The sequence below is a fragment of the Anser cygnoides genome, chromosome 6 (genome assembly GCF_040182565.1).
Source record: "Anser cygnoides isolate HZ-2024a breed goose chromosome 6, Taihu_goose_T2T_genome, whole genome shotgun sequence".
Lineage (NCBI taxonomy): Eukaryota > Metazoa > Chordata > Aves > Anseriformes > Anatidae > Anser > Anser cygnoides.
The window spans coordinates 5,478,199-5,495,811 of NC_089878.1; the positions used below are offsets into that span (position 1 = coordinate 5,478,199).

General features: G+C 40.1%; 2 protein-coding genes across 3 annotated transcripts in view; one reads left to right on the top strand and one right to left on the bottom strand.

The window, feature by feature from the left end:
• The window catches only part of STAT4 (signal transducer and activator of transcription 4), a 45,015-nt gene extending 29,034 nt beyond the window's left edge, over positions 1-15,981 (top strand). For both annotated transcript variants that reach the window (XM_048058203.2, XM_013187492.3), the window contains exons 11-24: positions 718-777; positions 2,133-2,150; positions 2,239-2,332; positions 3,039-3,083; positions 6,036-6,119; positions 6,898-6,996; positions 7,938-8,073; positions 9,219-9,271; positions 10,056-10,150; positions 10,608-10,744; positions 11,141-11,332; positions 12,449-12,515; positions 13,038-13,146; positions 14,957-15,981. In XM_048058203.2, coding sequence (XP_047914160.2) covers positions 718-777; positions 2,133-2,150; positions 2,239-2,332; positions 3,039-3,083; positions 6,036-6,119; positions 6,898-6,996; positions 7,938-8,073; positions 9,219-9,271; positions 10,056-10,150; positions 10,608-10,744; positions 11,141-11,332; positions 12,449-12,515; positions 13,038-13,146; positions 14,957-14,983 — 1,216 coding nt within the window. In that variant the 3' untranslated portion in view covers positions 14,984-15,981. The remainder of the gene's footprint in view (positions 1-717; positions 778-2,132; positions 2,151-2,238; positions 2,333-3,038; positions 3,084-6,035; positions 6,120-6,897; positions 6,997-7,937; positions 8,074-9,218; positions 9,272-10,055; positions 10,151-10,607; positions 10,745-11,140; positions 11,333-12,448; positions 12,516-13,037; positions 13,147-14,956) is intronic.
• The window catches only part of MYO1B (myosin IB), a 185,761-nt gene extending 168,391 nt beyond the window's left edge, over positions 1-17,370 (bottom strand). The window contains exon 1 of the mRNA XM_066999045.1: positions 16,510-17,370. The gene's annotated coding sequence lies outside the window, so the exon portion shown is untranslated. The remainder of the gene's footprint in view (positions 1-16,509) is intronic.
• Positions 17,371-17,613: the final 243 nt, after the last annotated feature.

Here is a 17,613-nt window from a genome sequence, read left to right on the forward strand (position 1 = left end):
CACAGAACCTGCCACTTGTAATAAGCGACAATGAAGAGCAAACCAGTGGAAGGAAGACAGGCAGGCTGTGGCCAAAAGCCAGCACCTTCAGGATTCTGTATGTATTGGATTGCTGTCTTAATGACTTTGCAAACTAAGCGAGTGGTGATCCACATCATGTAAGCCAAGATCAGAATACACAGAGCCAACCTAGCACATAAGAGGGAGAAGCTTCTGTAGTTTGGGAGGTAATTGGTGTATCAATGACAGAAGTTATTTCTCTCCCACTAGCTCCTTGCCTGACTTTGTGAAAAGAGGTAAGATCGGAAAGGATCTCGCATCTCATTTCCGTCTAGCAGCAAAAAGAAGGCAGGGAAGGGGGCAGGGTGGGCAGGAATGGAAGGAGTAGGTGGAAGAAAGTGGAGGGTAGTTGCAGATTACACAAATCCATCTCTAATCTTTGATGTCTTTCTACTCATTCCCTCAAACACATATTAACTTTTCCACATACTTTCAGGGAGACTAAGACTTTTGCCACTTGAAAAAAACTCATCCATTCTTTCACATATAGGAGCCTGCAAATTGTGATATAACCCTAGGTGCTTAATCTGTTTTCAGATTATAATAATTTCAGATACAGTGGTGTGGAGCTACTGGTCTCTAATATTTTCTGGTGTTGAATTTATTTGTTAAAATTTTTGGTTTAGAATATTCACTTTTACATTTTCTGTTTTGAAGGTTGCTAATTAAATTGCCAGAGCTGAACTACCAGATCAGAGTGAAAGCAACTATCGACAAGTAAGAAACTTTAAACTGAGTATATTATACAACTTGCTTTCTACAGAAACATAGGTTTTTCAGTTGCTACTCTATCTGCTTTAAAGTCTGTTTTAAAAAGGGAAAAAAAAAGAACAGCTAAAACATCAGGGTGGTGCTTTTTTATGTGGAAGATTTCTTTGTGTTTTTAAAAGAAAGCTGCTATTTTTAATTGCTATATTGAAATTGGAGACAAAGTTCATTTAACATCTGCTTCATGTCTTAAATAAAATTCATCAGTTATAAATAGTGGCATCACATGAAAACTTTCAAACTATATTGCATTTATGGTTTAGCATCTCTGCTTATGCTAATATCTCCACCATTGTCTATGCAGCTGCTCCAAGTAGTACACAAAGTTTGAGCTTGGAAAGCTGGTGCTGTAATTAGTACATATGGCAGCTTAGAGAGTTTTACCTCTGCCTGAAATTAAGGCTGTTAAGTGAACTCCTCCTTCCTAATGGGTTTGGTACTCCTTCATGCTCCCATTATTTCTTACAGCAATCCCACATGAACAGAAACCCCTGCTCCTTCTGTTGGTCGTAATTTCCTGAGCAAAAGGCATCTCAGAGCCTGTCTATGCTATACTTGTGAAAACAGCGTTAACTCTGCCTCTAGTATTTCTATTTGAGTTGATTTGTCTTCTCAGCAGGATTTATTATTTTCAGTACAATGCAATAGTCCTGACTGCAGAGTAAGCATGGTTACAGATAGGTCAGGGCCCTCTAGCATGACAAAACATGAGGCAGAAGACGTGCTGTCAGGGTACGATTTCAAAATCAGCAAAGCTGATCCAAGCCCTCACTGCTCACCATCCCCTCCCAGCCACAGGCGCCTACTACCCGCCTAGTTCTGGCTGTTGTGCTTCTTTTAGCCCCCTAAAAAGCACTCTGCTCACGCTGATACATGGCATAGGCACTGGCACAAAAGAAGGAGGGAAAACACCCAGTGGTGAAGCAGCAGGAGAGAAGACAACTGTTTCTCTCAAAAGCTGTGTACCGTCCCATTTGCTGCGTACACATACCCCTAGTACGCTGTGACCTATCTGTACAGGCTTCTGTTGTCCCAGAACACACTCATGGAGGCAATTAGAGAGCTCAGCAGCTTCCAGTATCCACTTATGGCAGAAAAAAGCTAGATATAATACACTGCTTGCATCTGGACAGATGAAATTTCAGTTACTGTTTTCAAAAATGTGCAGTTGTATTGGTAATATGTATTAAGTTTAGCAGACGAGGCAAAACCTACTGCTTCAAGATATGTTTTCTTGGTGCAAGCATGACTTACACATTTACTGATTCGACATCTGTTTCCTCCCCACCCCTCTTCTATTTTAGGAATGTTTCAACTGTCAGGTAAGAAAATAAAATTTTCTTAAATTTAGATTTCTTAAATTATCCAATATGATGTTATCTGAGTACGTAAGTGTAATGTCCTCCATAGTAATCGTAGATTCGTTCTGTGTGGAACGCATGTGAAAGCTATGAACATGGATGAATCTGCAAATGGAAGTCTGTCGGTAGAATTTCGACATTTGGTAAGTTTGACTGCTCTTCTCTCATCATGCACCTCTGGTAAAGAAATAAGATATTATTTTAAAACTATGCAAGGAGAACTGTAGTATTGTCACTCATTTTCTTCTTCCTTATACAGACAGTTTACTCCTAGAACCCCTTTATCCGATTCCATACTGCTCTAAAATGAGATTACATATTTTCACAGAAAATAAAAAGCAAACCCTATTTAATGCCAGAAAAGGAAAAGACTAATCTTGCTGAATTACAGAGCTCCTCAGAAATTGATTAAAAAACACACCAATTGATTGAATTGAATGCTTTAGATTTGATTGAAATTAATGCTTGAGACAACTGTCTTTTAAGAGACTATAGAACTGCTTCTATAACACACATGCAGTGTTTCATTGTAGTTTTGCAAAACGAGCTGGAGACTGATGGTCTTTACTTTTTTTTTATTATACACTCTGCAAGCACCCTAATTAACACTTTGTTACATTTACTCTATTATAATAAAGTTAGTTGCTTAAAAATTCTTTTAAAATATCTATGAAAAGACTATTCAGTGAATGGACTTCTCAAGGCATTGCGTCAGAACCTTCATTAGAGTGTACTTGTATATTCTAAATAAATCCTTATTATGCTAAGAGCATCGTGGTTACAAATAGCATTCTTTATGTACTCTTCTGTAGTTTCTCTGCCACATGAATTCTGTTTTGCTTTATACAGCAACCAAAAGAAATGAAATCAAGTGCTGGAAGCAAAGGAAATGAGGTTTGTGGATTTATTTTAGATGGTATTTTTGATTACTCTCAGAAGTATTTCAGACTGGATTTTATTTAAATCAAACAGCAACCATATGTAAGTAAATTAGATTTTGAAATATATACTCTCCTTATAAGTATAGAACCCAATAATCATATGATTGTGTAAGCATAAAGAAAACTTTTCAGAAGTACTCAGAAATTTTAATTACATGCCTCTAATTTATGTATTAAAAAGTTACAGTAGAAGGTAGGAAGTAAAAATCTAAACACATCTGGGGAGGCTTCGTTGCTGCCTTTCAGTACTTAGAGGGGGCTTACAAAAATGATGGAGAGTGACTTTTTACATGGGCAGATAATAACAGGACAAGGGAAAACTGTTTTAAAATGAAAGAGGGGACATTCAGATCAGAAGTCAGGAAGAAATTCTTTACTCAGGGGGTGCTGAGGCACTGGCCCAGGCTGCCCAGAGCAGCTGTGGGTGTCCCATCCCTGGAAATGGTCAAGGCCAGGTTGGATGGGGCTTGGAGCAACTTGGTGTGGTGGGAGATGTCCCTGCCCATGGCAGGGGGTGGAACTGGGTGAGCTTTAAGGTCTTGGGGTCTTCCAACCCAAGCCATTCTGCAAATCTATGTGTGTTCCCCTGTAAGGCCTTCTCTTTGGCCAAGCACTGACATTTTGCAAAATAAGCTTTTAGAGGGTTTTCTGTTCGTTTTGAGCACCAGAACAGTAACTTTACGCGTACCTTCCGTCGGCCAAGCGTCCAGCCGCAGTCAGGGTCCAGCCGCCCCCGCCGCCTCAGCCAGGCCCGCGCGGCTGGCAGCTGGCCGTGGTGACCTGAACCCAGTCGTGCGTCGCCATCCTGCGGCGACACGGCGCTACGACACACGAGGCTTCAGGAACAGCCGGCACCCCGCAGCGGTCAGGGCACACAGGGATCACCCTGACGGAGGGCAGCAGCCACTGCTAGCGACTGCTGCCCAGCAGAGGCGCCTAAAACCTGAGCGCTCTTGCGGGAGCGCCCAGCCCAACCCAACTTCCAGCCCAAACACATGTTCCCATACAAGCACTAAACTTAGTACAAGCTGTCCGAGTGCAAAATACAGGTGTGATCAGCATGGGTAACTACCTGAAAACCTAAGGCAGAAGATACCTGAGCGTGCACCACACCGTTTCTGAATGGAATAATTTACAACTCGATTAGCAAGACTGAAACTCAAAGCTCGCTTCCCAATTGCTGTGCTACTTACAAAGTCATTTGCATCAAGACAAACAAACGCAGAAATGTAGGCGTAAAAATGTTAGTGTTCTACTTTTGGTAGCGTTTTACTCCCACTTTCACGTATTGTGCCTTTATAACCATATAAAATACAGGGCTGTGGTGAATTAGGACATCTGAGCTGTGACACAGTTCACTGCTAACTGGTTTCCACAAATAGAGCTTCTCCTTGGTCAAAGCACAGCCTGAAATCATTAACATAAACAAGTTTTTCACTTAGCAGCCATAATAATTAAGAAACTTGGTTCATTACAGAATGCTTAGTAAGCTAAGAGTACAGTTGATAAGTATGACTTGTACTGGGAGGGAAAAAAAAGAAAACTGGAAGCTCTCTATATTTAAGGTTTGTCCTTTCATGTAGAAACACATTTTTACCTAGAGTTTTTTTTTTTCCTCTCTCAAAAATTTAAGATTTTTCAAAATCATAACAGGGCAGGAGAGGAATGGGGAGTTTAACCAATCTTTTTCAACTTTTTGAGTTGAACTGTTTCTACCTGTATTAAAATATTTGAGTTCATTTGGTGGATGAGTATTTCATTTAAAAGCAGTCAGCTCTAAACTGGATTTTTCCTTTGCAAGGCACATTTATTATCCAGGTGCCAGAGCATCTCGTGGTCTCAACCTCTCATTTATACATAATGTTTCATTACAGCATCCTGTACATGTCCTGAAGGAGGGGATTCATGGGAAAGATACGGCCATGACGTACTTTCCCAAGGAACAATTTTGTTTTACATGGGCTCAAAGTGGAGTATTGCAGTAAATGGAATGGAAGTGTTTTGATCCAGAAACACAAAGATTTTGTTTCCTTTTTTAAGTCTGACAAAATCAAATATCTGAAGGGGGAAGTGGGGGGAGAACACCACAGGAGAAAGTGCAAAAAGATTTTTATATTTTGACTTGTACTGATGGAAACTTATTTTGAAAGATCTGTTTCCCAGGGGGCAGACATTTGGATGTTTACAGAGCTATGCTCATTTGTAATCAAAACAAAATGCTTGTATGACAAACTAATCAACTATGACAAACAGATATTCTTTTTTCCCCCCGAGAAATGTAGTAGGGTTTTTGTTTGTTTCTTTTTGTATACCAGATTTACTTTGGATTAATGATTTAGGCCTCCATTTGTTCGACTAGTACCATCTGAGTGCACTTAAACGAAAAAACTGTGTTCTAGGATGGGGGCCTATTGCACACAAAGACATGGCTCCTATAACTGCTTTTTCTTGTGTGGCTTGTTTCTTGACATTTAACATCTGTGTTTAAATTGGAACTGTCAATCAGTGTAGAGACTTTAGGAAAAGTGGGAGATGACCTCTATCAGATAAAAAAACAGATTTGTGTGTGCAACACTGTGCTTAAAAGCAATATTTTTAAACAACTTAAAAGCAAAAGTTAAAAATTTTAATATATTCCTTTAACAATGTCTAGGGTTGCTGGATTTTTTAGGGGGGGGGTTGTTGTGTTTTTTTTGTTTTTTTTTTTTTAAGATTCGTCTAAAAATAGAACAGAGTTCTGGACTAGTTTGGTATCACAGTTTAACAAAGGATTTCCTTCTTTTCCTTTCTCTACTTATAAATTTGATACATTTTCTTGCAGTATTATGTAATCTCAGCAGTTTGCCAAGACAGCGTTAAATACCAAGCATGCATTTGCGGTTTTATAATTTACTTATTCCCTCAGGGCCCTCACATGGTGACTGAGGAGCTGCACTCCATCAGCTTTGAAACACAGGTCTGCCTGTATGGACTGACTATAAATTTGGAAGTGAGTATTCTTGACAGATTTTCTGTGGCAAGAACAAAAATCACTTTCCATTTGCTGCATATGAACAACTGCGTTGGGCCAGACCACAGGTACATGCATCCTAGGTGCTGTCTTCAGCAATAAGCATAAGCAGATGCAAGATATCCAGCACTTCTGGACAGAGGCCTATACAGATCTACAATAACATATTAGCCATTCTATTCAGAAGCTGAATGGCTCTCACGGCAATTTTGATATGCTATGAAAGACAATATATCTTGCTATGCGAAAACTGTACAATCCATTTAAGCCAGTGACAAAATCCATACTACACTCACTAGAAGGCACATCCTTCCATTAAACAGCATAAATTAACACATTAGAGAGAGTCTACGATACCAGCTGCAAGTCGTAGGCTGAGGACATCCCTGTGTGCCTAAAATGGACCCTCAGAACCAATTCTGGTGATAACCACTACCAGAAATTGCTACTCTAGCTGCACGAAGCCACACAGTCATTCTTCTATATAGCTGTCATGCAGCTACAAGCTGAGCTTGCTGCCTAGGTCCAGCTAACCTGAGTGCTGAACACCCTCTGAAAGCCTACATCTCACCTGAAACACAGGCTAGGCAGATGTTACCAACAGCTGGTCCTGCTCCACTATGCTGGAAGAGCCAGCCTAACGAACAGTATTTGGGTTGGCAGGAGAATGAGAGGGGCCTGAAAGAAAACAAAACCTAATAGAGCACTATCATTTTCCTCAGTAGCATTTACCTACTGTGTTCGTTTTTCCCACCAGACAAGCTCTTTGCCTGTGGTGATGATTTCCAACGTCAGCCAACTGCCCAATGCATGGGCTTCTATTATTTGGTACAATCTATCAACCAACGACCCTCAGGTAAGTCTTCAGTATGCAAATACTGACTTCCTGCATTTCCATGCTTCTGCTATTTGGTTGCCAAATACATTCATTACAAAAAGGTTGTTTCCTCCTCAAATGGGCCTGATTTTCTTCGCATTCACTGCTGTCAACATCATACTCCAGTGTTATTTGCTTTACCTTTTGTTCCCAGCCCAGATATAAAACCGCATGCCTCTTAGCCTTCATTTTTGTAGGCTAAAGTTGTAATTCATAAACTAAGAAAAGGTGATCACCCTTCTCCAGAACTTTTCCACTTGGAATTGGCCATTCTTGAATGCTGATGATTAAAACTGCACACAGCACAAAATTATTCTACTATATAATTCAAAACCATTGAAATAGATATATGGTTGGATCTATAATGCAATTAAATGCTACTTTCCCTCATGCATTTTATAGGAGCTAGTGCTTTATATGGAGAAGATCTTAAGAGTCAGATAGCACCTTTCTGGTAGCCTTAATGCTGAGCAAAAGCAGAATCATTATTTCTCTGTCTCCTGCTGGCTCAGCATATTTTAGTTTCAATTGCTATTACCGCGTTTGCAGATTGTAGAACATAATATCTGCATTTATCGGATAGGCTTTACAGATATTTTCACTGCCTTAACATACATCACTATCAGAAGCATAGCCAGGTATCTTATCATCCAAGACAGGCACATTGACAGCCACTCTGAGTCTCCCCTGACATCTCTGCCAGGCAACTGAGCGGAACTTACTGGGGGGCTGCAGGTGGGATGCCCGGGGTATATTTGTCCCAATTTATTCTGCTCCCCCTATCCCTTACACCTTTAAAAATAACAATAATAATAAAAAAGCACTTCTGGACAGCGCTTAAGCGCTTACTGCTTTCTTTTAAAGCCTGTAGTGTCTTTCGTAGTTGCTAACTGGCTAACAAAGCATGAATTCTGTTACAGAATTTATCTTTCTTTAACAATCCCCCTGCTGCCACTTTAAGTCAGCTCCTAGAAGTACTGAGCTGGCAGTTTTCATCGTATGTCGGCCGTGGACTCAATTCTGAGCAGCTCAACATGCTGGCCGAGAAACTTATGGGTAAGTTTGCAGAAACATATATTTTATTTGTTTGGGGACTTATATTTGATAGTCAGGACTTTAAGCATGGCCTCCACTTCCACTGCTGACTTCAAAAATGCCACTGTAACATTGTTTTTTCTTTAAAGAAGAGCACACGTCAGCTTATTCTTACCACAAAGTGATTCAACTTCTGAACTTGTAGGCTGCTGAGCTGAAGAAAGAGGGCATCCGAGTCACATTCAACATTATTTTGTTTCCTTAGCAAGTAATTGTTATCTCTAGCATCAGAGATCAACAATCTTTTTGCTTGCTGATGGGATTTTGGCTTAGTTCGCTTTTTGTTGTTGTTCTCATGGTTGTTTTTAAAAGTACCTGTCCTTTGGGGCTTGTTTAGTTCTGGGATCCATGCTTCACTGATAAAAGCGTAGAAAAAAAGGCTCTGCATGACTGGAAGTTCAGCAAGATGAGCAAATGACCACTTCAATCTGACTGTCCTCCAGAAGGGAGAGGCCTTAGGGAAGGCTGGCAGAATGAAGAAAGCGTTATCTGTTTCTGGAGAATAAATAATTATAACATGTATTGTAACCTGCAAGAAACTCCAAATGAGGGTGTAACAATACCTCTACTGTCAGGCAAGAACTAAAGCATCTGTGTCAAAGACTGGGGACAATCTTTACTTTCTACTGCTTTCAAAGCTGGGAAGCAACAACTGGCTTTCTTTGGTAACATGCACTTTTTCTAATGCTTTCGTGGAGATTTCTTGGTTAGTGAAGTTGAAAGATGCCACTGTAAATCAGTAAGAATCATAAGAACAGAAAAAAATCATCTTAAAACATGCAAGATCAAGATAGGGTAAAGACCAAGAGAAGTAAAACTGAAAACTGAAACTGAGCGTGCATTGCAGGAACAGAGGCCCAGATGGCTTTAGGCAAAGACTCCCCCCAGGCTACCATGAGTAGCCGCTTCAAAAGGATACACAAAACTAATCTAGCAGCTGAATGCTCTCTCCATGCGCACAGTCCCTCACCAAGCCCCTCTCAATCCTTCTCCAGGTCTGGATGAGCTGTACTATTTTTCAACTATACAGATGTCAAACAATATCTGCTTAAGAACTTCAGAAATACAGACTCAATTTTATTTTATTTTATTTACTTTGCTTTTAGGGCAACAAGTCAGTTACAATGATTACCAGCTATCCTGGGCAAAGTTCTGCAAGGTACGGTTCTGAAAGTAAAGCACAGACTCTGCTTTAACACCTGCACACCTAACTGTCCCACTGATCCCAGCGATGAGATTCCCACTTGCCATTTGTGGGACTTCTAGTCCAGCACAATCAAATTAATTCTAGAAGTTTAACAATGAAAAGAGTATTTCCTGAAATTTAAAGCTGGGACTTGATTTATCTTTATTTAGATCTATTTAGACACATTGCTGCAAATACCAGAAACTGTCATTATAGTGAAGAATGCCCCATATATTTCTGTAAGTGATCAATAGAGATGGGCTATCAAAGTACAGAGTAAGTTTTCATAAAGCATATAGTATGTTTTGTTCTATATGCTCAGTTGTGACCTAAATTATTTTAAGTCTGTATAATACATTCAATATACTCAGTAACTTTGATCAGGAACAAAAGCATTGAAAAAGAAAGGTAAATCCATTTTGCTCATATTAACCACATTATTTAAACACATCTAGAACTTTATGAGTAAGTTCAACTTTCTCCTCATCATTTCTCTCAAAACGTAATTTCACAATGAAAAAAATTTTGAACATGCTTTTTCTTTAAAAATGAAAGAAGAGGCACTTCCAATGCTTATCTTAAAAAAAATAATAATTGTTTTTACATTAGGTCAAAAGAAGGAGTCTCAAAGCAGCAATTCAAATTTGGGACAAACAGAAACTAGATTATTCTTAAGAATCTGAGATAGCTATATCTTCTTGATGAGGTGTAACAACACTCTCACAATGCGCTTCCTTTCACATCTGTTTTCCATTAGGAACATTTACCTGGAAAGTCTTTTACCTTTTGGGTTTGGCTTGAAGCTATACTGGACTTAATTAAAAAACACATTCTTCCTCTTTGGATTGATGGGTGAGCAACACAGAAACAGCTTGTTGTACATTGATCTCTCCCTGCTTTATCTTTTTTCTTTACTAACCTCACTTTTAGCTATACAGAAGAGAATTTGCAAAGAGTTGAATACTTCTGTCTCCCTCTTCCCATTTATAACTTTTCAAAATTCCTGCCAAAAGGGAACACCATTGAATCTTCCAGAAATGCAGCTTTTGATCTATTTATCAGTTCTGTCAGTGTACAGTCAAGTGCTGTGATGAATTTCATCACACTGCATAGTACTGTGAGCTCAATGACACACTCCACAAGTAATTCACGTGAAGCTTTTGTGATATTTTCGAGACCTTACAGCTTTTGTAACCAGGCTTTGAACACCTGCCTCAGCTCCTGTATGAAGTTTGGCCAAATGCAGCACACAGAATGAAGTCTATAATTTTTGCAAAAAGTAAAACCATGATTTCCTGTCACACTTCAGGTACGTAATGGGCTTTGTAAGCAAAGAGAAGGAACGAATTTTGCTCAAAGACAAGACACCAGGAACATTTTTATTAAGGTTTAGTGAAAGCAATCTGGGCGGAATTACCTTTACTTGGGTGGATCAGTTAGAAAATGGTAAGTACAATTAAAAATAATAATAATAATAGAGTTCAAAATCTGCAGTACACCTGTAATACAATAGCCACGGTTTCTTTGGTTTAAAAGTAAGGTTCACGTGTATAATGTCTTTGTTTGGTTTGGGGCAAGACAGTAGTATCATATTTACTACAACACAAACTAAAACTCTGAAACTCTTCCTCTCAGTTCTTTAAATTAACATATATAAGCTCTTTAGGAGATGTACCTGCTTACTGCAGGCTTTAAGTTTGTTCCCAGAAAGTATAACTTGAAAGACACTAACAAAGGTAAAACCCAGGTCAGAGTAAACTGCAAAAGAAAGGCAAAAAGCGTTCCAGGTACAGATGTTGATCTAGCCACTTATCAGCCGCTACACACCTTTGTGTTTTACAGGAGAGGTAACGTTCCACTCGGTGGAGCCCTACAACAAAGGCCGCTTAGCTGCACTGCCCTTTGCCGACATACTGCGAGATTACAAAGTTATTATGGCAGACAACGTTCCCGAAAACCCTCTGAAGTATCTGTATCCAGACATTCCCAAAGATAAGGCCTTTGGCAAACACTACAGCTGTCAGCCAAATGAAGGTTGGGCTCTGTTTCTGTACTTACCCCTTCTGAAAAGCAGCTTCAGGGTCAAGAGGCAATTCAAGGAATTCGGGGAGAGGAAGAAGGGAACAGACTTCCCTTAATAAGCATCCTCAAGAGAACTGTTTTAATCCATGTCTGTCATTTAGACAGCTTCACCTTGCAAGTATAGCTGTGGTCTTAGAGGCTAAACCAACAATATTTAAAAGAAGCTAAGAAATAGATCTTGAGTTAGGATTTTTTTCCTGACCAACACATTGCAAAATTCAGTACTTGCATGTTCAAAGGAGATGAAATTGAAAAGCTCATCAGCTTCATAATTGCTTAACACTGTAGCATGCTTTCTCTTTAATTTCAAGGAATTCTGTATTTTCCAAACAGCTTGGAAGACCTGCTTTAATTCCACAACGAGACAGCAGTAATAACCCCTGGCAACTGCACTAGAAAACACAAAAAAGCTAGATAAGATTAGCTCCAAACGTGTGCTTGCTCTTGTTTGGGTTATGAGTCAGGCTGTTTTTAGATTAAGCTTACTCTCTCTCAAAAAAGCCCTGATTTTTCTACATTCCCCTGAACTTTCATTATAAAGCAACACAAGCCCATTTGAATTCAAATCCTTACATTTTTCAAAATATACTTGGAACCAGCAAATGTTTTTCCTCTTCATTTTACTGCAGTGGACTTTGCCTAATGCTCCAGTCCTCTAAAAATTATGTATGTGTTTAATTTCAAGCAAAAGACACCTCCAAAGCTGTGTCTAGAGACAGGGCTCCATGCAAGCATTTGCAGAACTGAAATCCCGAGGCTCAGAAGTACAAAGCTTTTGGAGTTACAGCACAGGCCCTTTGGCAGCCCTAACAAGATCTCGTTCATCAGCTGCTGTATTACACTTGGGGAGGGTGATGTAGGTTATTTCCCATCAAGGGAACACAGCCAATTATGTGACTAAGACCTGAACCCCAACGCTAATCTCAGGAATTTCCCTGATTTTATGGCTGCTTATTTAATCATAAACACGGTCATTTCTCTTTTAATATATTATGGTCTGCAACATAACCAATTTTAAAGAAATAATATTAGTAGGCAACATTTAATCTCTCTAATATTGATTTTTAGTCTCAAAGCCCTCAGATGGTGGAGTGAAAGGTTACGTTCCTTCTGTATTTATCCCAGTCTCCAAAATGTGAGTAATTTGTATTACACTTCGAATGTGATTTTCACTACACCTACATACTGTTTCAAACTTTTCCCGGACTCCCTCCCACCAGTCAAATAGTTCAGGACAGCAAGGCATTGTAAGTTTTTGTTTGGCCAAGGACTGCTAAAGACAAGGGAAGTGAAAATCTTCACTCCCAGAGTGCTTTTCCCGTGCATGGAGCAAAACATTTGTAAAAACTGAATGCAGACTTCATGGTACTCTGCTCTATATCATCTTTCACTATCCCCTTTTTCTCCCCAGCCACCGATATTACAGAGACAGGATTAACCTCTCTCTTCCTTTGGTCCTGTTCCCTACATTTTTAAACATACACCAGGTCCTTGGCATATGCTTACAGGGCCACCAGCAAGCCTAATAAGCACAGGCTTAACTGCCTTAATTAAGCATTCAACATGAGTGATTCACCACGCTCCACAGCAATCTTCCATCAAATTCGTGGGATTTACATTACTTTTGATATCATTTTCTGTCTTTTTTTTTTTAAAGCTTAAATGATTCTACAGATCCACATTCTCCATCAGATCTTCTTCCTATGTCTCCAAGCGTTTATGCTGTGCTGAGAGAACACCTGAGTCCCACAGTGATCGAAACTGCTGTATGTTGCAAACTTTTCCACTCCTATAGTTAATGCTAAGCAAACAGGGTGTATACAACACAGGTGCTGGTTGTAAAATGGCTGCCTGTTCCATTAGGAAAACATTCGAGCTCTTTCATCAGTTGCTGCATTACGTTCTGAAATGGTGGTGCACACATTTCCTACTCGAGCAGGGATAGGATGCTGCAGATACTTGAAAGCATTGCTTCAGATGAAATTACCAAACTTATGGGCCAGTGAATCATGAGTGCCAAAATTCAGAGATCTCAGGGTTCTTGAACAAATGAAGCCCTTACATTGACAAATACAGATGGATTACAGTAATTTTGTAGATAACACAAAGGACACGACTTCCTCAGGGAAGCTGCCCTGGGAACATACACATTTCTGATTCTGCAAACTCACACAACTCTTCAGCACTTTTGATATGTGGTGCCAAGATGAGAAAATTAAAAAGCCAACTAACATTCTTAGCAGATAAAACTCATATTCATTAAGACTACAGAGGAAGATTGGTAAAATACTGTATCGATCACAGCATGGTCTGTTAAAAATATTTTCCACTTTTTCTTAATGAGTAGAAATGTTGTTCAGAACTCTGCGCTTCCAAAGATCAGTTCAGCTTTCAAACTACGAAGTCAAAATCATTGTGGCTTAGAGTGGCGCTGCTTTTTCCCCAGTGGGGATTTGTCCAGCAGAATTCTATCAGGAAACGCAGCAGTGGTTTGGCTTTAACCACTTTAAAAGAAAACATCCTTTAAAAAAAAAAAACAACAACTTTTGGTTTCCTATATATTCAATGATTTATGAGCTTAAAATGGTTATGTCCTTAAAAGCCTGTCTACTCCCCTCTGAATGCCTCCCTGTAAACTCTCCTCCTCATCTACAAACAGAACAAAACAGATTCTTGGCTGTCATTGGCTGTCTGGAAGTGCAGTGAAACTTTACATACCAAGAGAGTAATTCTTTAAAAGAGACCAAGCCGAAAATCTGATCAAAAGCAAAATATTTTCCTTTGCTTCTTCAACATTTTTCTGGTAGCGCTCACAACAAACTGGTTCTTTGGCTAAAACTGAAGTAGTAGTCTGAATGAAAATTCGGGGTTAAAAGCTACCACTCCGATTTGAGATGTGTCCACACTCATCTTTCATTTGTTTTATATATATGAAAATAGTTCTGACCTTCCGAATTGCATTTGTGAATTACGCGTGTATTTGCATTTCCCTGTTTCAGGGGTGAAAAGAAAAGTTGGCTTCACTTTTGTTTATCATCACGTTCAAAAACATTTGTGGTTTCTTTTTAGCACGCACAATAATTCTCAAACCAGCTCTGTCTAGAGCTTCCAAACCAGCTGCGATCATCACCATATTCTGGGGCCATAACCACACAAAAAGTTACACGATAAGGCGGGAGAGTCAAATAAAATCACGTTGCAGTTTAAGGGTACTAGAGAAGTAGTTCAGTGAACTACTAGATGGTAGGTGAATTTCTGGAGGCTCTTGGTAGACATGTGCTCAAGTTCTGCTAGAAATTAGGGCAGAAAATAGTTTTGGAATATTTTAACATTCCTGATTTCCTTTTTCCACTCTGTTTACCCTCCTAAATGAGAATGGGCATGATACGGAGTTTTTTTTCTTTATTACTACAAATTCACACAACAATCTACCCATGTGAAGAGCTGGTACTATACTGAAGTACAGCAAGCAAGGTTATCAAAGGAGCTGGAGCAGGTTTGATTGCAGTTGTTTTTGAATGAACAGCAGTAATTGCCTTAAGACTGATCTTTTCCTTTTTTTTTTTTTCCTTCTAGCTGAGTTCACCTTACTCAACTGACTGAACTTCACATACTGGAATCTTGTGGACGCTGGATGGGTTAAAAGTCTCATAAATATTTTTTTCATCATCTTTGTAAACCAACATTTCCTGGAAACCATTATAATGCTGTCCTCACTGATAAAAGGCCAAATCCTTTCTGGCTTGTAGGTCATTTGACTCCAGTTGGGTGCAGCAGGCATAAATTTTTACTTGCAGAATTACTGGCCTTAAAATTGCTGTAAATATGACAGTACAAGAACAGAACTTTTTGCTTCTGATAACAGCATATAAGGACAAATAAAGACTTTAAGGTGTTTGGAGGAATCAGTTTTTATTACATGAAATCGTAATCATCTTTCTGTATGCCATTGGTTTAGCTTCTATTTTTAATTTAAGATTCTCATCCCTCTGAGTTCAGTTGTCCCATAGGTATCCAGGGGTTATTTTTTCCCAATGATGAACTACCTCGAGCATAGGTTTTTATCTGCCACCGCAGCAGAAGTCATGGGAGAGAGGAAGGCAAGACTAGGTAGAGAAAGGAGTTCTACGAGGTGATCAGACATAAAACTTGTGGTGACAAAAGGCTCTGTCTTCATTTTTGCAGCTGGAAGACAGGGTTAGTAAAGTCTGCCACTGTTTTCAGGGGGAAGTAAATCTGTGTGCAGTACTTACTCTTGTATCTGAGCACTATCAGAAAGCCTACAAACTAAAAGTGCTGATCTGACACACGGGCTGGACACTACCTGGTAAATGCAGACTGGGAGGCAGTTTTAAGAAGTAATTACTGAAGAGCTGCAACATCATCTGACCACTGGGCAATTTGTGATACATGACAATGTTATATGCCTGTTGGAAACTCACCTAATAAGCAGAACAACTGGTTTTATACTGCCTTTTTTTGTTTGTTTGTTTCAGGCATAGATTAATGCTTGCTTGTTCGAGTTTTTTTTTTCCCCCCCTCAATACTATCCCTAAAAACTGTTAATGGAATAATAAACTGGCAATTCCAAGGCCACTGTCTTTCATGTGTGTAGCCTCATTAAGATTTAATTCTTGTGTGCAGAATAAATGGTTAACACATGCAAAGTTCTTAAAATACACAATTATGTATTTGCACTTTATACTCTTCTTGAATAGGCACAAATCAGATATCCAGGGTGAAAACGTAACCCCCTGGAGTCAGTTAGACCTGGATTTCGCTTTCATTTCTCTATTTCACTCACCCTTCTACTACTCACGCTTCTACTCACCCCCTTCACCCACAGTATTGATGTTAATTAGCAACATCTGTTAGAGCAGAAACAGATTATTCCATCCATCAACAAAATACTGCATTAGATTGATTTTAAATGAACAAACACCTCTCTGTAGTTGATTAATCTGAGTTGATTCAAAGCCAGCTGCAGACAGGAAGTCATATTTTCTCTCAGAAAGCATCATGTATAAATGATTTTCCAAAACAAGACAATTGTGTATATACATTTGATAAGATCTGTAATTTATATGACCAGGATGAATAAAAACAGATTTTGGCTTAAAGTCGGATACCTGCACTTTTGTGGAGTTCTTCAAGATACAAGAGAGAGTCTTCTTGCAGTAACACAGACTTACGAAACAACAAACAACTTTGTCTTGCATAGCGTGTCTTTTTGTTCCAACCCATTTTCACCATCTTAATACAAACAAAACGGCAGATGGCTTCTGTCCATCTAAAGCTCATGAGAAATATTATAAAAGAAACAAGTCCAGACGTGGCACGAGAACGTTTCTCTCTCCTTTGTCCCTGCTCCCCGAGAAGAATTGAACATCGGATTTTTTGTGTTGCTGAATAGGATTGTGAAACAGATTCTGGCATTAGTTTTCATTGTCCTTTAAAATACATTTTGCAAAGGGCAGGTTTAACATTTAATTGGAAGGCACTTCAGCTATTTGCTGCACTGAAGAAACAAGTCATTTTGTATGAAATAAACATATGCAGGGCAAGCCTCCTTCTACAAAAGCAGTGTGAGTTTTGTCCTTCTGCCACTGAGTAAGATTAGGGTTCTGACAAAGTAAAAGGAGGAAAAAGAGAGAAAGACGTGCCGAAAGGGTCACTCTCAGACTCTGCCAGAAGAGATGAAACATCTGCATGTGAACACTTTTACTAACCGTGCTTGTGTTTTCACTGGGTTTTGCAGCTGCAAAGCCAAAATAACAGGAAAGGAAAAAAACTGCGCTGTGCTCTGTTTTGCCGTGCCGCTGTCGGGATTGCAGTTCGACGACCTCGGGCCCTGCGCGTCCCGAAGCCCTGACACGCAGGAAAGCGGGCGCGAGAGAAAGCGAACCGCCTTTATCGGGAGGGTAACGATAAAAGCCTCAGGTGGCCGAGCGCCAGGGGCGACCCCACACCGAGCCCTGGCTCCTGTAGGGGCGCTGGATGCAGCCCGGGCTGCGCCTCGCGACCCGACGGCTCCGTGCCCCCCCCCCCCTCACGCGAGGCCCCGCCACAAGATGGCCGCCCGGGGGCGCGCGGGTGGGGCGGGGGCGCGCGCGGCCCTTTCGGTTTCGGCTGCCGGGCTCCGGCCGCTTTTCCGCGAAGTCACGTGGGGCGCGGCCTGCCCGCGCCTGCGCGCTCCGCCCGCCCCGGCCGCCGCGCTCCTTCCTAACCTCCCC